Below are 22,685 nucleotides of genomic sequence, written 5' to 3'. Positions count from 1 at the left end.
TCAGTGCCTACAGTTCCAGGAGTGGACACCTTCCTAAACACTACACCCACAGCTCCCAGCAGTGGGCCAAGTTTGGTCCAGGCCACAATGATCGTTCACTGATCATTCAATAAACTGTTGAGGATATGCCCGTGGGGAGGTTAGTTGACAGACGTTACTCCCCAGGCAGGCGCGGAAGGTAAACCCCTGTACACACGTCTCACAAGCGGTGTGCATGGACTACCCGACCACAGTGACTGTGTTACTGCCACCGAGGCACCTTTCCGATCTATCCAAGGCGCAGCTCACCCTCCTGGAGCACGCCCTTGCACCCGACGCCCCGCCCACTTCCCTAGGGCTGCCCCTGCCGGAAGCGGAAGTGGCGTGTGAGCCGCTGGGACGTCTAGCTCTCCGGCTCAGGAAGGCGCCCTTCTTCGCTGTGCTCTTTGGTCGCCTGTCACCATGGCGCTGGCAGTCTTGCGAGTCCTGGAGCCCTTCCCGACCGAGACACCCGCTTTGGCGGTGCTGCTGCCGCCCGGGGGCCCGTGGCCTGCGGCAGGGCTGGGCCTAGTGCTGGCGCTGAGGCCTGCAGGGGAGAGCCCGGCAGGGCCGGCGCTGCTGGTGGCCGCCCTGGAGGGACCCGGCGCGGGCACCGAAGAGCAGGGCCCGGGCCCCCCGCAGCTGCTGGTTAGCCGCGCGCTGCTGCAGCTCCTGGCTCTGGGCTCCGGGGCGTGGGTGCGGGCGCGGCCGGTGCGGCGGCCACCGTCGCTGGGCTGGGCGCTGCTTGGCACTTCATCTGGGCCCGGACTCGGACCGAGAGTCGGGCCGTTGCTGGTGAGGCGCGGAGAGACCCTGCCCGTGCCCGGACCGCGGGTGCTGGAGACGCGGCCGGCGTTGCAAGGGTTGCTGGGTCCAGGGACGCGGCTAGCTGTGACTGAGCTCCGTGGGCGGGCTAAACTGGGTCCAGAGGCTGAGAACAGCAGCCGGCTCCCTCTCCCGCCGGTGGTGTCCTCCTTCGCGGCCTCTGGCACAGTCCGGCGACTAAGGGGCGTTCTGGGAGGGACTGGAGATGCACTGGGGGTGAGCCGGAGCTGTCTCCGCAGCCTCAGCCTCTTCCAGGGCGAATGGGTGTGGGTGACCCGGGCTGGAGAGTCATCGAACACTTCTCAGCCACATCTGGCCACAGTCCAAGTTCTAGAGCCTCGCTGGAACCTCTCTGAAAGACTGGGACCCGGCTCTGGGCAGCCGGGAGAGCCTCTCGCTGACGGACTGGCCCTCGTGCCTGCCACTCTGGCTTTTAATCTCGGCTGTGATCCCCTGGACGTGGGAGAGCTCAAAATCCAGGTAGGATACAGGACTGAGATCAGGAATGCTTCTTCCTCTTTATCTCTTCTTTGCCTTAACTAAATTGGAAGATGAGAGCTGTAAAATTCGGATCCTTTACTCCGTAGAGCTTGGACTTTTCCCTTAATACCTCTTAGCCTTATTTATCCATTCTCTACAATTAAAACATGTTGGTGCATGGGAAGGGCTTTCACTATTCAGGTGAAAGGTGAGAATTACAGCCAAATTACCATGTGTAGTAATCTACTGAATCTAATCAGTTATTTGTCAAATTGTTGCAATGTATCCAGTATTGTGGGCTTACCAAGTAGGTGGAAATCCACCTGCCAATGCAGGAGGCGTGGGTTTGATCCCTGGGTCAGGAAGATCCCTTGGAGGAGGAAATGGCTACCCACTGCAGTATTCTTGCTTGTAAAATCCAATGGACAGAGGAGCCTGGTGGAAGTTGGACATGACTGAGAACGCATGCACACACATCCAGTATTGTATTGGGTAGTATGGAAGATCGTACTCCCATCTTTTGCTCACGCTGTCCTTGACTTCAAGTTCCTTCCTATTCTGTTAACCTCCTCCTCCTTCAAGGCCCTTCTACAAATGCCACCTGCTTCTTCAGTTCAGTTCAGTCGCTCAGTCGTGTCCGACTCTTTTCGACCCCATGAATTGCAGCACCCCAGGCCTCCCTGTCCATCAGCAACTCCCGGAGTTCACTCAGACTCACGTCCATCGAGTCAGTGATGCCATCCAGCCATCTCATCCTCTGTCGTCCCCTTCTGCCCCCAATCCCTCCCAGCATCAGAGTCTTTTCCAATGAGTCAACTCTTCGCATGAGGTGGCCAAAGTATTGGAGTTTGAGCTTTAGCATCAATCCTTCCAATGAACACCCAGGACTGATCTTTAGAATGGACTGGTTGGATCTCCTTGCAGTCCAAGGGACTCTCAAGAGTCTTCTCCAGTACCACAGTTCAAAAGCGTCAATTCTTCGGCGCTCAGCTTTCTTCACAGTCCAACTCTCACATCCATACATGACCACTGGAAAAACCACAGCCTTGACTAGACGGACCTTTGTTGGCAAAGTAATGTCTCTGCTTTTGAGTATGCTATCAGGTTGGTCATAACTTTCCTTCCAAGGAGTAAGCGTCTTTTAATTTCATGGCTGCAGTCACCATCTGCAGTGATTTTGGAGCCCCAAAAAATAAAGCCTGACACTGTTTCTTAAAGCCTTGCAAAATCTCACACCACAAATTTAACATTACTTTTTCCTATAGCATTTTCTATCTTTCTGAGAGCTTTTATTTTATAGTTTTGTTATGATCATATACTCTCATTCTCAATTGTATATTGTTCTTGAAGGGACAGGTTTTTATTATCCTTAGTGCTTGGTGTTTAATTTTAAAATTAGATTAAATACATCCAAGAGGAGTTTTTGCTTTCTACCTTTAAGGAACTTACTTCAAAAAGAAAATTGTGTTCAGGGGGACAAATATAGTCTACTGTTTAATTAAGCACCTGGATGTATGATTTAGGCCCACACTGACCAGTACAAAAGCTGCTAGCCCCTGGGTGGTTCTTTAAATCAACTGAAAGTAAGTAAAGTAAAAAATTCAGTTATTTGATTGCTTTAGTCACATGTTGAGTGTTCAGTAGCCACATGTAAATATAGAGTTTTTCTATCACTGTAGAAAGTTATATTAGGTAATGCTGCCATAGACACTTAGTGCTGTGGGATGTCAAGAAGAAATAAAAGATATGCGTGAATGGGAGTCAGGTGTGGCTTTCCTTCTAAATGGAGGAAAAATACTGGAGCATTCAGGCAGGAGCTCATTCACCTGACCCAGCTCTTTCAGCTTCAGTGAGATCATGTCCTTTAACTGGAGCCTGAATTCAGTGTCCTCACTACTGTCCAATTAATGTTCCCAGTGGCTGCCTGGTGTCACTCAAATGACTTGTGGGAGTTAAATGTCTTTACCATTTTACTGGCTCGGGGCCAGTATAAAGGTGTCACAGAATGGTTATCATCACTGGTGAACTCTTTGGAGCTAGAGTCAGCAAAGTCAGAGTCAGAAGTCTCTTCCGGGTGCCCATTAGAAGGAGAGGTTTCTGTTTTCTAAGGAAGATATAGGTCTTCAGCTCTACTTTCTTAGGTCTCCCGTCCCACAGCCCTTGTGGTTATGGGAAGGATAAAGGATGGAAGTGTTGGTTGCTAAGAGACTGGGCAGAGCCTGAGTCCCTGGGAGAAGGTTCTAAGGTGGTGGTTATTTCTCTCATAGAGGTATTTGGAGGGCTCCAGCACCCCTGAAGACAAAGGAAGCTGCTCAGTGCTGCCTGGGCCTCCGTTTGCCAAAGAGTTACACATCGAAATTGTGTCGTCTCCTCACTACAGCACTAATGGAAACTATGACCATGTCCTTTACCGGCATTTTCAGACACCCAGGTTAGCCGCTTCCCCCTTGCAGGAGGGTAGCACACCACCCTCAGTGAACTCCTCCTATCCCAGGCCTGAGATTCAGATACCAGAAAGCCTCTGATTTTAAAAAGCCACAGTATGGTGGCTAGAAGCCTCCTGGTGTGTCAGATAGACAAGAGAAATCTGGGCCAGGAGGGTAAATCCAGACATTCTAGATTGAGAAACCACTTTGATTTGAGGAGGGCCCCCAAAAGCCAGGATCCTGCTTTGCCCCTCTCTCTGGACTCTGATGCCCTCTCTGCCGTATCCCAAAGCTCTTACTAGGTCAGGTTTGTTCTCTGGACAACTGCTTGGGATCTCTGGGTGGGCAGTAGACCCCCGAGAAACAGTCTGCAGGTTGAGGGGGTGGGGCATGCGGGGATATGTCAGGCGCCTGCTATTAACTCCCACTGTGAGCTGACCAGGGCTACCGCTGTGTTACAGGGCAGTCCAGGAAGGGGATGTCCTGTGTGTGCCAACAGTTGGGCAAGTAGAGATCCTGGAAGCAAGCCCAGAGAAACTGCCCAGGTATGGAGCTGCCTTCTCTCCTGCAGCTGGGATTCTTAACCTGCATGCAGGAGTCCTCAAGTTGAATGGAATAATTCTGTGCATAAGAGCATTTTGTTGTTGTCATGCATGTTTTTCGGGAGAGAAGGTACCTATTCTCATGTTCTCAAATAGGCGTGTGACTGAAAAGAGAATTAAGAGCCACTGCCTGCTGGCTTTTGGGAGGTGTTTATCCTAAAATTGATTGGTGGTCCTAGGTATAGTAAAGCACTAAGAATGGTTCAATGGCCTAGTCCAAGGTGGGATTCCTCACTTTCTTCTTTTTTTTTTGGCTGCACCTCGTGGCATGAGGAACTCCCCCAACCAGGAATTGAACTCACAGCCCCTGCAGTGGAAGCTCAGAGTTTAAACCACTGAATCTCCAAGGAAGTCCCCCCTGCTTTCCATTCTTTTTAAAATAAGTTTTTATTTGTTTATTTATTTATTTTATGTTTTGGCTGTGCTCGGTCTTCGTTACTGTGTGGACTTTTCTCGAGTTGCAGAAAGCGGGGGCTGCTCTCAAGTTGTGGTGACTGCTCACTGCAGTGGCTTCTCTTGCTGCAGAGCACACGCGCTGGGGCACGTAGACTTCAGTAGTTGTGGCTCCCCAGCTCTGGAGCACGGGCTCAATAGTTGTGGCACACGGCCTTAGCTGCCCCACGGCATATGGGATCTTCCCTCGCCAGGGATCAGATGCGTGTCTCCCGCATTGGCAGGTGGATTGTTTACCACTGAGCCATCAGGGAAGCCCTGCTTTCCATTCTCAACCAATGTTGTTTGGGCCACACCTCCTGTACACTGAGCCAGAGGAGCCCCAGTACCATCATGATTTCTGCTCTAGTGGATGGAATGTGGACACGCTGCTTTTCAGTCTTGTCTCCCAAGACAGGAGAGGAAGAGATTTGCCTTTGAGAGACCTGCTGTCTTTCCTTATCCTCAACAGAGAGTGAGAAAGAGCGTAACTGAGCCAGGGACCCAAAACAAGGAGGCCAACCTTTCCTCCTGTTGATTCTTACTGCAGAGACTGCATATGAAATGGTAAGGCAGGGACTTCCCATGGTTAAGACTGCACTCCCAATGCAGGGGGAGCAGGTTCAATCCCTGATGGGGGAACTAAGATCCCACATACCACATGGCGCAGCCAAAAAAAAATTCAGAATTCAGAGACTGCTTGGCTTTATGTGAAGGGGGAAAATGTGTAGCTTCCTACCCCCAGATGGATTTCCTATAAGGCTTTATTAGAAGAAGAAGACACTAACCCAACTTGGCAGGAAATCCCAGTGAGGTGGTGGGACCACCCTGCAGAAACTTGGGCACAGGAGCCATCATGCCCAGGGTCTCAGGCCGAGCCAGCCTGGGTCCTCTACTAAGAGAGCAGTGCCTTGTTTGGAGTACCTAATTCAGCTTTGGTCAACATTCAGAGCTTGGTTCTGGCCAGTGCTCAGTCTCTCCAGTTTCAGGGCTGTGGTACCCAGAGGAGGGGCCTGTGGTGCCATGTGTAATTCCATTTGGTGCTCCAGGGTGCTGCTTTGAGCTTTCCCATCAAATTTACAACGAGCCTGGTGGAGAATGCCCAGCTGCTCTCCATCACTTCCAACTTCTGTTTTCCATCTTGTGTGTGTGTGTGCTCAGTCGTGTCCAGCTCTTGGTGACCTGTGGACTGTAGCCCACCAGGCTCCTTTGTCCATGGAATTTTCCAGGCAAGAATACTGGAGTAGGTTTCCATTTCCTGCTCCAGGGGATTTCCTGACCCAAGGATTGAACCCATGTCTCTTGCATCTCCTGCATTGGCTTGCAAATTCTTCATACCGCTCTGCCACCACCTCTATCTTAAATAGAGCAACTGTCTATGAGCTAGCTCTCTGTAGGAAAGCTGCAGAATGCCCACCTTTTGTACTTTTAAAGGAAAACAGGCACTCGACCCTCCTGAGACAGACCAGCAAGCCAGTCCTGTTCCTGGATCTCTACTATACCAGCACCTTGGAGACCTGCCTCCCTCCTCTGGGTGCTAAGCATGTAGTTCTTACCTCTGGGTGGGTTTGGAAAAGCAGGGCCGAGCGGGCAGATGGGTCCAAGGACAGAGATGAGTGCTGTACCCTACTCCCTGGACTTGGTAAGAGGCTCCCTGGATGGAGGCTCCCCTGATCCCTGGCACAGAAGTCCACTGGCGGTGGTGCAGCTGGTCCATGCTCCCCCTGCTCCACCTCTCACACCAGGCCTGGGGCGGGGATCGAGCTCCACTGTCTGGCTCTCAGGAACGCAACCCCGTGTTCCCCAGCAGTGTCCAGATATGTTCCAGAGGTCTGGCCAACCTCAATGAGGTGGCCCATCCACTCTCCCTGGATGGAGAGTAGGGGTGGAAGGGAGCTTGTGAGGGGGAGAGGTGGGCGTGTCTCCCTCCCCCTCCCCTGCCTCAGGGCTCTTCCTCCTTGGATTCCATTGGCTGCCAGATGCATCTGACCGAGGTGGTTCAGCTTGATTGCGAGTCTAGGTTGTAGACCCACCCATCACTTGTTTATGGGCTTTCCTGGTGGCTCAGACAGTAAAGAATCTGTCTGCAATGTGGGAAACCTGTGTTCGATTCCTGGGTTGGGAAGATCGCTTGGAGATGGGAATGGCAACCCACTCCAGTATTGCTGCCTGGAGAATCCCATGGGCAGAGGAGCCTGGCGAGCTACAGTCCATGGGGTCCTGAGCAGTGACCCCATGAGTTGGACACGCCTGAGCAACTAACACAATACCTATTTATAATGAACAGCAGTAGGACAGGGAATTACCTGGCGGTCCAGTGGTAAAGACTCAGTGTTTCCATTGCCAGGGCTGGGTTCCGTCCTTGGTTGGGGAACTAAAACACCACCAACCGCACAATGCAGCCAACCGAACAAACAGAAAAAAACCAGTGGGACAGCTTTCCTTATGTTCCAGTTCTTTCACAGTCAGTGCCTCTGGTGGTGGTCCCAAACCTAGTATGCCTCCCCTTCCACCTGAAGGCCTTTCCACCCCCACCCCTCTCTGCTGCCAGAGGGAGCAGCTGTGTGACTGTGGGATACTAAGCAAAGGAATTTGTACCCCAGGTAGACCTGAAAGAGGCCCGGGCTCTGCCATTGCTGTGCTGCCTGAGGATTACAGACGGCAGTAGTTCCTCTCTGTATCTGGAAAACTGGACTAGTAATTGCTGTCTGCTACCCTCGCCCCAAGAAAGCAATGGCACCCCACTCCAGTACTCTTGCCTGGAAAATCCCATGGATGGAGGAGTCTGGTAGGCTGTAGTCCATGGGGTCGCTAAGAGTCGGACACAACTGAGAGACTTCCCTTTCACTTTTCACTTTCATGCATTGGAGAAGGAAATGGCAACCCACTCCAGTGTTCTTGCCTGGAGAATCCCAGGGACGGGGGAGCCCGGTAGGCTTCTGTCTATGGGGTCGCACAGAGTCGGACACGACTGAAAGCGACTTAGCAGCAGCAGCAGCAGCAGCAGCAACCCTCACCCCCCTGGTAGGCTGAGTAAGCCTAACTCACTCTAACACTAGCCAGTGACTGCACAGCCCTGGTTATGGCTGGGAGCTTTTGAAAAATAAAAATGCCTGAGCCCTACCCCAAACCTATTAGAGCAGAATCAGGGTTAGGCTAGAGCCTCTGCAGTCTTTTTATTTTTCCCAAAGGAAGGAAAATGTTAATTGTAAAATTCAGATATAATTCACATACCATAAAATTCACACTTTTAAAGTATATAATTCAGTGGCTTTTAGTATATTCACAAGGTTGTGCCATCAACATCACTAATTCCAAAACATTTTCCTCAGCCCAGAAAAAAACCCCCACCCGCCAGCAGTCACTCCCCATTCCCTCCTTCCCTCAGCTTCTGGCAACCACTCCTCTACTGAATGGAATCACAGTATGTGAGAGATGTTTTTTTTTTTTTTTTTTTAAGTTTCACAGATAATTCTAATGTACAGCCAAAACAGAGAAACATTAATCGCTAAATGTCATTATGAAGGAATCTGCTTGCGATCATATCTTATGGGTGACTAAGAGCTGAAGGACTCTTTCTTTCGAGGTTTTAGGTGGCCTTGGTGGGTACATTTTTTTTTTGGTGGGTGCATATTTGAGGGAGAGTCTGTGTTCTCAAGCCAGTGAAAATGGGCAGATGGTCACTGCTTGGTGTGGCAGTGGCTTCTTCCATCGGAGTGAGTAGGCAGGAGAAACACACCCTAAGGTGATGTTGGTATGAGGGGTGCCAAGGACAGGCACAGCTCCTGCTCTTAAAGCGTGTATGATCCCGTCAGAGAGATAAGGAAGACCACCTGCTTTCCTTTACCACCACGTCCCCCGCTTCCTGCCCACCTCCGCCACATCTGGGGGCATTTCTTTGTACTGCTCTTCCATTTGTCCCTGCAGCGGACCTCTGACTGAGACAGCGCGTTGCCCTTAAGAAGGATTGGATGTGGGCTCTGGATCTGGGGTTCATTGGGCCTCTCTCCCTACAGGTGGCAAGAGATGTTTTTTAAAGTGAAGAGAACAGTTGGGGAGGCTCCAGACGGGCAAGCCAGAGCCTACTTAGCCGACTCCGCCCATACCTCCTTGTACTTGGTGAGGCCCTGGCGGTGGGGATTGACCTGGGGAAAGGAGCAGAAAGAACTTCTGTAGAACAGACTGGTGGCTGCCAAGGGGGAAGGAGTTGGGGAAGGCATGGAGTGGGAGTTCGGGATTAGTAGATGCAGACTTTTATATACGTGTTTAACTGAATCACTATGCCGTATGGTGGAAAGTAACACCACATTGTAAATCAATAAAATAAATTAAATACTTCAATAAAGTAAATTAAAAACAACTTCTAGAAACTAAAGCTTCCTCCCACCTTTCACAGGTGGGTTCTACCCTGAGCCTGGTTCCAAGGCTTCCTTCAGGGGACTCCACTCCCTGGAGCAGCTTGTCTCCTCCAGGCCTGGAGGCCTTGGTGACCGAGCTCTGTACTGCCCTGAAGCCTCGCCTCCAGCCAGGGTGAGTGAGGATGCTGCAGCCTCGGTGTGAGAGAAGGCTGCCCGGAGCATCCCCGGAGGAGCAGCAGGCCAGACAAGCAGTACCTGATGCCCTGGCCATGGTGGGATTGGGTGGGCCTCCCTCCAACCATCGGGCCCAGGCCCCTAGCCCATGTCCTGTCCGTAAGCAAATTCCCAGGCTTCTTTTTGGGAGTAACCTCTGCCCTCCTCTGTCAGCTGTGGAGGGAGACTCTCCCCCAGGGTCATTTGTCTCTGAGGCTGCCCTTCCCTTGGAGAGCCCACTAGTCATCCCGATTTTCACCACCTGGGCCCTGAAAGACAAGGTCCTCATACCGCTGGCCCATGTGTAGCCACAGACCCCTTCCTAATTCCCTCCATACAATCCAGACCAGACAGAACAGCCAAGGTTTCACTGATGACAAAAAGACGTTAGTCCCCTGGATATGCCCCAGGCCCCTGCCAGAATTCCACTGATGGTATGGGAAATATGGCCTCACCAAGTGGTGACGGCCCTGGCGGGGAGGGGTGCATCAAGGAGAGTGTCTGCTTTCTGGATCTGAGGGGGCCTGTGTCACTGGGGACTCCCTTCTGGGCAAGATAGAGGAAGCAAATGTCTGTTCTCTGGTTGCAGGGGTGCCCTGCTGACAGGGACTGGCAGTGTCCTTCTACGGGGCCCCCCGGGCAGTGGGAAGACCACCGCAGTCGCCGCAGCCTGCAGCCGCCTTGGGCTCCACTTATTGAAGGTGAGGGTCCCTGGAGAGTAGACCCCCAACTCCATCTCCTCTGCAGCCCAGATTCTCCCTCTCCTCTCTGACCACAGGGCCCACTGGGCCAGTGGATCAGGCATAGTCCCGTGATGCTGAGCTACCGAGAGATGCTCTCAAGAAGGAGCACACTCCAGGACTTCCTTGGTGGTCCAGTGGTTACGAATCTGTCTGCCAATGAAGGGGACACAGGTTTGATCCCCGATCCAGGAAGATCCCACGTGCTGCAGAGCAACTAAGCCCGTGCACCACAACCACCTAAACCCACGTGCCCTAGAGCCCGTGCCAAGAGAAGCCACCGCAATGAGTAGCCCCCACTCACTGCAAAGAAAGCCCATGCACAGCAAGGAAGGTCCAGTGCAGCCAAAAATAAAATTAATTAAAAAGAGGATACTGCCAAGGTTTTGGTGGGCAGTCCAGGGAATGTGGTTAGGGAAAAGAAGAGTTAGGGCTTGGCCAGTGTTGCCTTCCTCCCCCATCCCCACCCTCCAAAAAGATGGCTTGCCCCTTCTGAGCCCTCCCCCCTTCTCCTGCCCTGGTCGTGCCTGCCCCTTCCCTTACTCACAGGCCCATCGGGACCCCCTCCCCAGGTGCCCTGCTCCAGCCTCTGTGCAGACAGTAGCGGCGCTGTGGAGACAAAGCTGCAGGCTGCTTTCTCCCGGGCCCGGCGCTGCCGGCCTGTGGTTCTTTTGCTGACAGCTGTGGACCTGCTGGGCCGGGACCGTGATGGACTGGGTGAGGACGCCCGGGTGGTGGCCACGCTGCGGCACCTCCTCCTGGATGAAGACCCACTCGCCAGGTAGCATCCAGCACTGAGCGGGGAAAGTAGTGGGGCCAGCCTTCTCTCCCCGACCCTGTCAGTGGCTTTCAGACATCCCACCTGGCTACTCTCCAGGCAGCCCTGCCTGAGCTGAGGAGGTGGGCGTGCCCACAGGGAGGAGGGTGCGGACCCTGCTGTTTCTTTTTGTGCTTAGTCACTCAGTCGTGTCCAACTCTGCGACCCCATAGACTGTAGCCCACCAGGCTTCTCTGTCTATGGGATTTCCCAGGCAAGAATACTGGAATGGGTTGCCGTTCCCTTCTCCAGGGGATCTTCTCAACCCAGGGATTGCGCCCGGGTCTCTTGCATTGTAGGCAGATTCTTAACTGACTGAGCCATGGGCTGTTTCTTGGGGAATGCTAAAGCATGGCCTCTGCCCTCATTGAGCTCCCTGTGTGTGGGGGGATGCCCCATCTGGGAAGCTTTGGGGCTCCCATCTCCCTCTCTCATCCCTGCCCTGCAGCCACCCTCCTGCACCAGCCTCAAGATGAGGCTGCACTCAGAGGCTGCTGGCCACCTTCCCGCCCTCAGTACCCACTCCCTGTCCACAGCTGCCCTCCCCTGATGGTCGTGGCCACGACCAGCCGGGCCCAGGACCTGCCTGCAGATGTGCAGACAGCATTTCCTCACGAGCTGGAGGTGCCTGTGCTGGCAGAGGCGCAGCGGCTCAGCGTCCTCCGGGCTCTCACTGCCCACCTCCCCCTGGGCCAAGAGGTGAACCTGGCGCAGCTGGCGCGGCGTTGTGCGGTGAGTGCCCGTCAGGGCGCCGGCCTCCTCACACGCTCTGGTGGGAGGCAGTCAGTGAGGGTGGAGAACCCGAGGCCTCAGTGCTGGGCCCGTGCACCAGCCAGGGGACTGCCCCTCCCTCCCCGCACGGGGGCTGCCTGCTGTGCCTGCTCACACATCGTCTCCTGTGCTTCCCCAGGGCTTTGTGGTGGGGGACCTCTTCGCCCTTTTGACCCACAGCAGCCGGGCAGCCTGCACCAGGATCAAGAACTCAGGGTGAGGAAGCTGGGCCTGGGAGGGGCAAGAGGCAGTCTGGGTGGGCAGGAGCTGGAGAGGAAGGGAGGAAGGTGAGGGCCCCAGTGGGAAGGAGGCTTCAGGGCTGGTCCTCCACAGGCCTCCCTGGGTTTCTCTTTGCAGCTGGGCCGGCGGCTTGAGTGAGGAGGATGAGGGGGAGCTGTGTGCAGCGGGCTTCCCTCTCCTGGCTGAGGACTTTGGGCAGGCACTGGAGCAGCTGCAGGCCGCTCACTCGCAAGCCATCGGAGCCCCCAGGGTAGACTCTCGAGGCCCATGGGGGTGGGACCCGAGCTCCCTCCACCAGCCGGTGCCCAGCCACACCCTTCCCGCCTCCTAGATCCCCTCGGTGTCCTGGCACGACGTGGGTGGGCTGCAGGAGGTGAAGAAGGAGATTCTGGAGACGATTCAGCTTCCTCTGGAGCACCCTGAGCTGCTCAGCCTGGGCCTGAGGCGCTCCGGCCTTCTGCTCCACGGGCCCCCTGGCACGGGCAAGACCCTCCTGGCCAAGGCAGTGGCCACGGAGTGCAGCCTCACCTTCCTCAGGTGGTGACTGGGCCCAGCCAGGAGGGCAGGTGGACTGGGGGCTGTGGCTGGCTGGGCAGCAGAAGCGGGTGGCCAGGAGGTCAGTTGTGTGTTTCTGCATCTTAAGGAGTCTCACCCTCTCCTATCACCTCCCTCAGCGTGAAAGGGCCCGAGCTCATCAACATGTACGTGGGCCAAAGCGAGGAGAATGTACGGGAAGGTGAGTGAGTGGGGGCGGAGGGAGAGCCCTCAGGCTGCTGGCCGTCGCCTCTAGTCTTCCTCTCCAGGTCAGGTTCCTGCCTGGAGGGGCCTTTACCTGAAGTGCTAGTGATCAGCTGCCAACCTGGGTTGCCCTCCCCATCTCCTGATATCTAACCCCCACCCAACCGGGCTTCTCCGTCCTATGGGCCCCTCTCTCCTCAGTGTTTGCGCGGGCCAGGGCCGCAGCTCCCTGCATCATCTTCTTTGATGAACTGGACTCCTTGGCCCCAAACCGGGGGCGAAGTGGAGACTCTGGAGGTGTGATGGACAGGTGGGGGTCTGAGCCAGGATTCTGGGGTCCAAGACGGAGGGGTATGAGACAGGTTGTACCAGTCTTGGCCGCCCAAAGGGTTCCTGCCCTTCTGGTTCTGCGATCCCGTAGCAGAAGCTAAAAGGGGCCGTGGAATTGGGTGTGAGGCTTTGAGGAGACGGGAGCCAGGGTGGGAGGGTCCACAGGGCATGACCAGCCAGGGGCCCTGTGGAGACAGCCTGCAGAGGCACCCCGTGGAGGTGAGAGGGTGAGGATGCACCGCGCACGCTCTCGTTTCCACTCCCTCCTTCGCAGGGTGGTGTCTCAGCTCCTGGCTGAGCTGGATGGGCTTCACAGCACCCAGGATGTGTTTGTGATCGGAGCCACCAACAGACCAGACCTGCTGGACCCTGCCCTCCTGCGGCCCGGCAGGTGTGTGCCCCATCCCTCTCACCTCCACCAGGCCCCTCTGGACTTGCCCCTTGAACCCTATCTGTGCCTCTCCACCCTCATGCTGGGCTCCTTGACACCCACCTATCTCCCTAAAGGTTTGACAAGCTGGTGTTTGTGGGAGTGAATGAGGACCGCGCCTCCCAGCTCCGTGTTCTGAGCGCCATCACACGCAAGTACGCCCCATTAGAGGGAGGGTCCCCCCAGGGGCTTGGGCCTTGGGATGGTTGGGAGATGAGTGCCAAGTCCACAATAAGCTGGTCAGGGATGCCTTCCAGTGGAGTCAGGGAAGCTAGTAAGACTCTTTCCTGTGTACCTACAACAGGTTCAGGCTGGAGCCCTCTGTGAGCCTGGTGGACGTCCTAGACCACTGCCCGCCCCAGCTGACGGGCGCGGACCTCTACTCCCTGTGCTCCGACGCCATGACGGCTGCCCTCAAACGCCGAGTTCGGGACCTGGAGGAAGGTGCGCCGCTCCCCAGGCCCAGAGGTCCACCAGAAACTAGTGGGCACCAGGCCTGGTTCTGGATTTCAGAGGAGGGTCTCTTGACCCCCTGGGAGACTCTAGGCAAGAAGGTGCCTACCCGGGGCGCTCCCCTGCTCAGGCAGAGACCACAGCCTCCTCTTGTCACCCCTAGGCCTGGAGCCCGGGAGCTCGGCCCTGCTGCTCACCATGGAGGACCTGCTGCAGGCCGCGGCCCGGCTGCAGCCCTCGGTCAGCGAGCAGGAGTTGCTCCGGTACAAGCGCATCCAACGCAAGTTTGCCGCCTGCTAGGAGCCCCCTGCAGCCTGGGACCTGCCCACAGGGGCTCACGGAGATCTGGGAGACCAAAAGCCAACGCCCGCCCACCTGAATGCTGCCTACCTCCGGGCAACCCCCTGGTGCTAAGTGCCATCAGGAGCCCCAGGAGAGCTCAGGACACATCCTCTTTGGACCTGACTGCCTTCCAGGCCGTCTCCAACCCTCAGGCCCCTCTGCTCAGGAGGAGCGGTCTGGTCTGAGGTAAGCCCCTGTGGGAAGCGTGGAAGTCACTCAGTTGTGTCCGACTCTTTGCGACCCCATGGACTGTAGCCTGCGGGGCTTCTCTGTCCATGGAATTCTCCAGGTAAGAATACTGGAGTGGGTAGCCGTTCCTTTCTCCAGGGGATCTTCCCAACCCAGGTATCAAAACCCAAATCTCCCGCATTGTAGGCGGATTCTTCACCATCTGAGCCACCAGGGAAGCCCCATGTGGGTCTGAAAATAAAGTGTATGCTGCCCCCTGCTGGAGTTGCGGTCGGTGTGGGGACGAGCAAGGCTGTGGAGGCGCAACCCCCGAGAGCCTCATCCTTCTGACATGAACACAAGGGGAACAGGACCTGAAAAGGCACAGACTGTATTGTTCAGCCTTCTGTCCTCCTGAGCGCAGCGGAAGTCTGCCCCTCCCCACACCCCCAGGATCCGCACTGTAGGGGCCGCACTGTGGAGCCACCGGTCCCCTCCTCCCCAGACGGAGCCTGGCAGCGCCGGGGCAGAGGGTGGGAGCCGAGGCCTCGCTCAGGCCGTCTTCTTGAGCACGTGGATGAAATAGCAGGGAACGTAGGCCTGGCCCGGCTTGTAAGGTTTGAAGTCACCCAGGACGGTGTGCTGGCACTTGCCCCCAAAGGCTGTTCGAAGCAACTCCGTAAAGGATGCCAGGCAGTGAGGGTAGTAGGAGAGCCGGAACTTACTGCAACAGAGCCCCGGACCCGCCGTGAGGACTGGTGGTCTTGGCACCCACCCCACCCCACCCCCCGCCACCTCGCCAAGTCAGTACCTCAAGCCAGGAGAGCCGCTCTGGCCAGTCCCCGGCACCTGCAGCGTGTAATCCAGGGTCACCATGTGGGCCTTGTTGTTCACGGTCAGCACTGACGTCGTGACGTCCTTGGTCAGGTCACTCTGCAGGCAGTGTTGCCAGCTGTGTCAACCTCTGCAACTACCGTGAGGCCAGGACCCTGGGACCACACCTCCCGCCCTGGGCCTGCCCTCCCCAGGGGGCCCCACCTTATAGTAGATGTTTTTTCCTGGGGGTGCACACCCCGTGCGGAGGATGTGGTCGTAGTTGCGATGATCAATGACCAGCACGCCCCCCGACCGCACCATGCTTGCGATGTTCCTCAGGGCCAGCCGGTGCTCACTCTGGTCTCCTGAACCAGGTGGGGACAGAGAGGCTGCGTCTGCTCAGGGCCCCCAGCGCCAGTCTCCCTCCTGTCTTTCTACTCTGGAAAGGGTATAGTTCAAAGCAGGTTCCACTCCCCAGGCTACACCCTCTCTCACCTTTGCAGTCTGGCAAGTGGGCAAAACTGTTTCCAAGGCAGATGACAGCATCGAAGCCACCCCCTGGTGGTTGGGGCACATCTTTGTCCAGAGTCATCCAGTTAGCTTCTTCAATGACTGGGGGCCAGGGAGGGGAAGTGGGATCAGGGTGGCACCCACCTCCACCAAGGGCAGTCCTGCCTCAGTTTCCCCTTCAAGACACACAAAGGGACTCCCCATCCAGTCAGAGAAGGGGATCATTATGGACGTGGAGGGTGAAGGGAACGAGGGGCCCAGAGAGGAGGAAACCATGGTTGGGAAGGAGGGCTCTGTGCTTATGGGTTTTTATTTGGGGGGACAGGACACTGCCCACGGTCCAGGACAAGCCCACTGTCCAAGAGGGGCTTCCCTGGTGGCTCAGTTGGTAAGAAAATCTGCCAGCAATGTGGGAGACCTGGGTTCCATCCCAGGGTTGGGAAGATCCCCTGGAGAAGGGAATGGCTACCCACTCCAGTATTCTGGCCTGGAGAATTCCATGGACTATATAGTCCATGGGGTCGCAAACAGTCGAACACGAACTGAGCGACTTTCACAGGACACTATAAAAATAATTAAAACTAGCCGCTCATTCTCAGTTCCTCATTCTGGTGTGTAAGCCTCCCTTTTCAGGGAAATGACAGTGATTTCCTCCTTTGAGGAAAACAGCTCCCCACCACAATTGATAAAGGAGCCCAGGGTACAGAGAACTGAGGGCACCTGTCCAGACCCACGTACCCCACTTGTCAAAGGCAGGGTCGTGCCTCCGGTTCCAGCGCTCCTTGAGAGCATACTTCAGCATCTTGTCACTGGCATCCACGCTTGTCACGTTGAAGCCCTCTTCCACCAGCATGATGGAGTCCACCCTGGGCAGGACCAGGAATGACAGTCAGAGAGGGGCAGTCAGGGAGGCCTAGAGAGGCAAAGAGGAGGCCCTGCGCTGAACACTCCTGTCTCCTCCACTCTTCAGAGTCCACCCCTGTTTCCTGTCCCCAGGCTCTCTCCGCTAACCTCAAGTGACCTGGCACCAAGTCAGGTATTGTACCAATGGGCATTAATCCTTATGGCAATCCAGGGACTTCCCTGGTGATTCAGTGGCTAAGACTGCAGTCCCAATGCAGGGGGCCCAGGTTGGATCCCTGGTAGGGAAACTAAGATCCCACATACTGCAGCAAGAGAAGTCTGTGCCCCAAAATGAAGACTCGGTACAGCAAAAATAAGTAATTAAAACTCACAGCAATCCAGTAAGGTAGGTTGTGTTATCCCTATTTGAGAGGTGGGGCAAACTGAAGCTCCTGCAAGTTAAGTAACTTGAGCACAGGAGATAGTGTAGCATAGTGGATTTTTTGCTTTTTGTTTTTGGCAGTCCTGTGAGGCTCGCAGGATCTCAGTTCTCCCACCAGCTATTGAACCCCGGGGCCCTGGGCAGTGAAACCTCAGAATCCTAACCACTAAGCCACCAGGGAACTGCCAGATGGTGGTTCAGAGCACAAGCCAGACCTTAACCAACCTGGGTCCACATCTTCGTTCCACCTTTACCTCTCTGAGGCCAAATTTCTGCAACCATAAATAGCTATCACTACTCTTGTAGCTCAGTCGGTAAAGAATCTGCCTGCAGTGCAGGAGACCCGGGTTCAGGCCCGGGGTTGGGAAGATCCCCTGGAGAAGGAAATGGCAACCCACTCCAGTATCCTTGGCCTGGAAAATCTCATGGACAGAGGAGCCTGGTGGGCTGCAGTCCATGGGGTCGCAAAGAGTCGGGCACGACTGAGCAACGAATACACATACACACAAACACACTTATGAGGTTTTGAAAGGATTTTAAAAACTGATGTGTCAGAAATACCTGGCACAAGGCTTTGGCAGAGGCACATCACGATGAACAAGTGTTAAGTGTGAACGCTGCCGCTGGAGCGGGATTCGACCTTATGTGAGGCTAGCCCCAAAACCCGGTCCTTGGGCCGCCGCCCTGGCGAGCCCGCCCTCCCCATCCGCTGTGCCCACACCCTCGCTCTCATCCTGGGTCTCCTCGGCCCCGTTCTGCCTGGGCAAACACACATTCCCCGCCCTGGCGTCGCGCCCCAGCCTCGGCTCCCGGGTCGGCGGAGGAGGCTGCCCCGACGTGCCCGCCTGTGATCCTGCAGCCCGGCTGCCCGAGCCAAGCCTACCCCATCCGCTCGGTGCCCCGGGTTCCCGCTCACCCGGGCCTCCTGCCCGCCCCCGCTCGCGCTCACTGCGGTCCCCGGGGCCCCGCCCGGGCTCACCCGGTTGCCGCAGGCCACGTCGAGCACCCGCTGGCAGCCGTGCTGGCGCAGCAGCGCGAGCAGCCAGGCCTTGTACTCCGCGGTGCGGCTGCTGGTGTCCCCGATGTAGAGCTGCCACACGCGCGCCGCCTCTCCGTCCGCGTACTGGTCCGGGAGCCCTTCAGCCGCCACCCCCAGGGAGCGGGTCCGGTACACGCTGTCCACCATCCTGCGACGCGCCTGGCCCTGCCGCCGCGGCCACCGGCTCCGGCTCCGCATTTATAATGCGGCCCCTGCCAGAGCGCCGGCCGCCCCACCTGCCCAATGGCAGGTGAGCGCACGGACACGCCCCTGCCGGGCTCCCGGCCCGGGGGCGCCGGGAGGGCGCGGCCTGGCAATCCTGGACGAGCCCTACCCGCCTGCCTGAAGATCCGGCCCTCCGGACCATCCCTCGGCGGGAAAGGACCCTCCCAAGGCCCCAGGTCGCTGGAGGGCCGGGGAAGCGGGGCAGGAGAAGGGCAGCAGTGAGAAGGCCCGCTCCACCCCCGCCCCAGGCTGGAAAGAAACTTGAGTCCGCAGAGATGAGCGCCCAGGGCTGAACCGTTCGTTGCAGGGGGGGAAAGGTATTAGCATATCTAAAGAAGGACGGTCCAGCTGAAGGAGGGCCTAGTCAGCTAGGGAAGGAAGGAAGGGGGATAATGCTGGCTCGGCCATTCAAGTCCAGGAGCGGTTCTGGCTCAATTCCACCCAGCTGGGGCCAGATGCTCCTCTATCCTGTAGGTGAGGCATCAAGCCTTTTCTAAATGCCTCAGATGCAGTTTGGTTCAAATTCCTCTCCAATCACGCGCCCTTCTAAAGACCCAACTACTTTCCACGGAGGTGCCCACAGAGTGGGAAGTCCAGGGTCAGGGCTGGGCGTGTCCAGTGCTCTTGCTATCACATTGTTCATTATCATTTCATAAATTGGTCTTTTGCCTTGATTAGTGTACATCCACCCTTCCTTCCCAAAGCAGAAGGTCTCTTCCTGGGACAAGACCCTGCACGGAGATGGATGGTGCCCAGAAAAATGATGCTACCCAGGGAACCCCAAGACACCAAGAACAGCCTTCCCTACCTGTCTTTGTCTTCTGGCTTCAGAAAGAGCCAGGGTGGGGCTTCTAACCCTAGAGATTAAGAATCCACCTTGCAATGCAAGGGACACTGGTTCAATCTCTGATCTGGGAAGACCCCACAATGCCTCAGGGCAACTAAGCCCCTGGGCCATGTTGTAGCTACCTGTTCCGCATTCTGGGAAACAAACTCACTCAGAAGGACAATGCAGATAGTAGAATGCAGTTTATTACACCAGCGAGGCCAAGGCAGAATCTCCTCTTAGCCAAGGACCCCGACCAGTTTTTGTGAAAACCTTATATACCCTAAGCGTACGTGCCCAAACCCACCTCCCCAAAATTCCCTGAAACTAGTCTGAACAAAGGAAAAAGAAAGATACAATCAAAGTTAACCCATGATTCATAAGCCTTAAGCCTAGGTAGTTAACAGTGGACAATTATCAATAGGCTTGTGGTCATACCCCAATAAGCATACTAGAATGTATGATTCTGTTCTGTTACACAGATAATTTGGGTATTCTTTTAGGCGATGGAGAGCCCTGGGGGTCCTCCTTCTGGGGGCCTGGTTTTTCAGTTGGTACGTCATTTCCATAGATACTGGGCATATAGCTCAAAGTCCACAGTCCGGCCCAAGATGGAGTCCTGCTTTCAAGATAGAGCCTGTTCTGTTTCCTCCTTCAGCCATAACTACTGAGCCCACTTACCTAGAGCCTGTGCTCCGCAGTAAGGGAGGCTGCCACAATGAGAAGCTCACACACCACAACTAGAGAGCAGCCAACACACAGCAATACGGAATTTAGAACAAAGGATCCTCCACTCCCCTCCCACTTTTACCATCTATAGAATCCTGGAGCTGGAGGAACCCCAAAGATATGTAATCATTCTTATCTTTCAATAGAAAATATTAGCTCACAAAGGACCTCAAATGGGCCTGCCCACCCGCAGGTAGTGGAATCTTGTGCTCACACCATGCTACAGATGGATCTTTGGCCACATGCTTAGAAAGACATTGTACTGGGGAGTTTATAATAGGATTTTTTAAAAAATAATATGAATGCTGATAGTAAATTTGGATTTTTAAAAAATATAGAGTTTCTTTTTTATTAAAAATTATAGCTTCTAAATATACTTTTCATTTCAAAGATAAGATTTTTGTTCTGAAGTTAGTAATTATTTGATTTCTTTCTCATTCAGAGGCATTAAAAAAAAGTCAAGATCAGAGTACATATAAAATTTCATGGACCTTTTTTCTTTCTTTTTACTTTTAACTGTCAAAACATACTTTCTTCTCTTGACCATAAATTACTTGGCCTCGAGCATCATTTCTGGCTACACTGAGAGGATGTGCTATGACTTGTTTAATCACTCCCCATGTTATGAAACATTTAAAATGCGCCCATAATTTTTCAAAAGAGTGAACATGTAGATGGTTTATGATGGAACCATTTTCCAAATGGAATTTTTCTATTAATTGATACTGTTCACCCAAAATAAATGTTTGTTTCAACGCTTCTCTACATGAAGATATTACTCATGGATATCTCACTGGGTAGAAAATTGTATCTAATTGTTGTAATCTTCTTTAATTACTACCAAATGTACCACGTAATTGCAGTCCTTCATTGCTAAATTATTTGTCCATGTTCTCTGCCCACCGAAATATATCAAAACTGCCTTTTATTTTACTTGGTTAGTCACTGTAAATTTTAGATAACCCAAATCTGAGGCCCTGGGCCGAGGGAAGGGAAAGTCATAATATAAATCAATTTATAGTTTGACTCGGCTGAAAATAAGAATGGGATTCTCCAGGCAAGAATACTGGAGTGTGTTGCCATTTCCTCCTCCAGAGATCTTCCTAACCCAGGGATCAAACCTGCGCCTCTTGAGGCTCCTGCATTGACAGGTGAATTCTTTACCGCTGAGCCACCTGGGAATCCTCCCCAAATGTATATGTTTAGAAAGAGATTTCTAGGTTGGGAATATGGCTGCAATGGAACAAACTCTATGACTATACCTATTTAAGGACACATTAAAATCTTAAGATTGGAATTATATACAGTAACTACAAATGGAAGACATTCTGGATGTCTTTGTTTTGATTCAGAACAGGTAGAAATTCATTGTTCAATGGAGTGATGCCAATTTCCAAACCTCTAGTTCAAGCTGCTGAAAAAAAATCTTCTCTGCTGACTACCCAGATTGACCACTGTGATGCCCACATGAAGTCTGCTAATGGATTTTTATCACAGTGGATCCCTTTCTTAGCCTTTTCAACATATGATGTACGACTCAATCTGCTTTAATAAAGTCCCATCAAGTTAAGTGTAAAATTGGTCCCTATATGGGTGGGTGGTAGCACTAATTGGTGGTGGCTACATTACTATTACACTCTTTGGAAGGACTGATGCTAAAGCTGAAGCTCCAATACTTTGGCCACCTCATGTGAAGAGTTGACTCATTGGAAAAGACTCTGATGCTGGAGGGATTGAGGGCAGGAGGAGAAGGGGACGACAGAGGATGAGATGGGCTGGATGGCATCACCGACTCGATGCACATGAGTTTGGGTGAACTCCAGGAGTTGGTGATGGACAGGGAGGCCTGGTGTGCTGCGATTCATGGGGTCGCAAAGAGTTGGACTTGACTGAGTGACTGAACTAACTGAACTAACTGAACTAACTAACATTACTATTAAGCCTTAGTGCATCTATGAGTATCTTCATCAATGTGCTAACCTCCAGCAAAATCTCTTGTAATATATTGACCTCACTGATCTGGGTTTTTTATTATTATTATTTGCTTGTTTGTTTGTTGTTTAGTTTTTTGCAGCTTGTGGGACCTCAGTTCCCCAACCAGGGATTGAACCTGGGCCCTAGGCAGTGACAGCTCAGAGTCCTAACTATGGACCACCGGGAATTCACTGAGCTGTTCTCTCATGTAAAAATGACACACCATTTGAGCCCTCGAGGTAACACACTGCTCACTGAAACAGGTGACTTGGCACATGCTGTCACATATTGATGAAAAGGAATGATAAAATACCAAGACCACTTTTGGCCAGCAATTCTAACAAAATAACACCTGGGGACTTCTCTGGTGGCCCAGTGGTTGAGAATCTGCCTGCCAATTCATGGGATATGGGTTTCGGATCCCTGGTCCAGGAATAGTCCACATACTGCTGGGCAACTAGGCCAGTGAGCCACAACTATTGAACCTACACACCTTAGAGCCCACACTCTGAAACGAGAAACCACCACAGTGAGAAGCCTGAGCCCTGCAACTAGAGAAAGCCCGCATGCGCAACGAAGACCCAATGCAGCCAAAAACAAATAAATAAATTTAAAAAACTAACACCTGACTTTTGAGTGTCTTGCTTTGTTTGTTTGTTTTTCGGACAGAGAACCTTTTTCTACTTTAGAAGAGTGATGATGTTAGGAGATGTTACCACCCCTGGAGCTGGTAATGCAGCCGGTCACTTTCTCCCATCTCCAGGTGTCCCTACATCTCCCAGTAGAAAATCACACCGTTTTAGTGGAAGTTTAATAGGTGGAGAATACACTTTTTAAAGAAAGAATGAGTAAAATTGGATTCCTTTTTAAAGAAATTGTAAGAAGTCAGCCCTTAAGG

The 22,685-nt window shown here is 53.8% G+C and overlaps 2 protein-coding genes across 3 annotated transcripts; one reads left to right on the top strand and one right to left on the bottom strand.

Moving 5' to 3' along the window:
• The first annotated feature begins 375 nt into the window (after positions 1 to 375).
• PEX6 (peroxisomal biogenesis factor 6) lies at positions 376 to 16,315 on the top strand. 2 transcript variants are annotated; one of them, XR_814775.4, is made up of 18 exons: positions 376 to 1,323; positions 3,591 to 3,754; positions 4,211 to 4,294; positions 8,800 to 8,902; positions 9,180 to 9,313; positions 9,944 to 10,055; positions 10,667 to 10,875; positions 11,448 to 11,643; positions 11,822 to 11,898; positions 12,040 to 12,172; positions 12,254 to 12,459; positions 12,597 to 12,658; positions 12,862 to 12,970; positions 13,265 to 13,381; positions 13,498 to 13,575; positions 13,725 to 13,864; positions 14,037 to 14,504; positions 14,591 to 16,315. XR_814775.4 is itself a non-coding variant. In NM_001192947.1 (17 exons), exons 1-17 carry the CDS (start codon positions 442 to 444, stop codon positions 14,171 to 14,173), a joined length of 2,943 nt encoding a protein of 980 aa, NP_001179876.1. In that variant the 5' UTR covers positions 379 to 441; the 3' UTR covers positions 14,174 to 14,666. The 2 variants fall into 2 exon arrangements, 1 of the variants encoding a protein (NP_001179876.1); NM_001192947.1 differs by having other exon boundaries at positions 379 to 1,323; positions 14,037 to 14,666.
• Positions 14,759 to 20,183, bottom strand: LOC112443696 (glycine N-methyltransferase). Its single transcript, XM_024983799.2, has 6 exons — positions 17,979 to 20,183; positions 16,448 to 16,579; positions 15,695 to 15,811; positions 15,422 to 15,564; positions 15,195 to 15,316; positions 14,759 to 15,107 (listed from the first exon to the last, which is right to left on the bottom strand). Exons 1-6 carry the CDS (start codon positions 18,229 to 18,231, stop codon positions 14,936 to 14,938), a joined length of 939 nt encoding a protein of 312 aa, XP_024839567.1. The 5' UTR covers positions 18,232 to 20,183; the 3' UTR covers positions 14,759 to 14,935.
• Between the last annotated feature and the right edge of the window lie 2,502 nt (positions 20,184 to 22,685).

The sequence above is a fragment of the Bos taurus genome, chromosome 23, assembly GCF_002263795.3.
Source record: "Bos taurus isolate L1 Dominette 01449 registration number 42190680 breed Hereford chromosome 23, ARS-UCD2.0, whole genome shotgun sequence".
NCBI lineage: Eukaryota > Metazoa > Chordata > Mammalia > Artiodactyla > Bovidae > Bos > Bos taurus.
This window is presented reverse-complemented; position numbering and strand designations above follow the sequence as displayed.

Excerpts from the sequence above, each read along its gene's own strand:
- LOC112443696 (XM_024983799.2), bottom strand. The coding sequence starts at position 18,231 with ATGCGGAGCCGGAGCCGGTGGCCGCGGCGGCAGGGCCAGGCGCGTCGC. Across the intron at positions 15,565-15,694 it reads CCACTTGCCAGACTGCAAAG|GAGACCAGAGTGAGCACCGG; the intron begins GTGAGAGAGGGT and ends CACCTGGTTCAG. Across the intron at positions 15,108-15,194 it reads AGCGGCTCTCCTGGCTTGAG|TAAGTTCCGGCTCTCCTACT; the intron begins GTACTGACTTGG and ends GCTCTGTTGCAG.
- PEX6 (NM_001192947.1), top strand. The coding sequence starts at position 442 with ATGGCGCTGGCAGTCTTGCGAGTCCTGGAGCCCTTCCCGACCGAGACA. Across the intron at positions 4,295-8,799 it reads AGCCCAGAGAAACTGCCCAG|GTGGCAAGAGATGTTTTTTA; the intron begins GTATGGAGCTGC and ends CTCTCCCTACAG. Across the intron at positions 11,644-11,821 it reads AGCTGGCGCGGCGTTGTGCG|GGCTTTGTGGTGGGGGACCT; the intron begins GTGAGTGCCCGT and ends GTGCTTCCCCAG.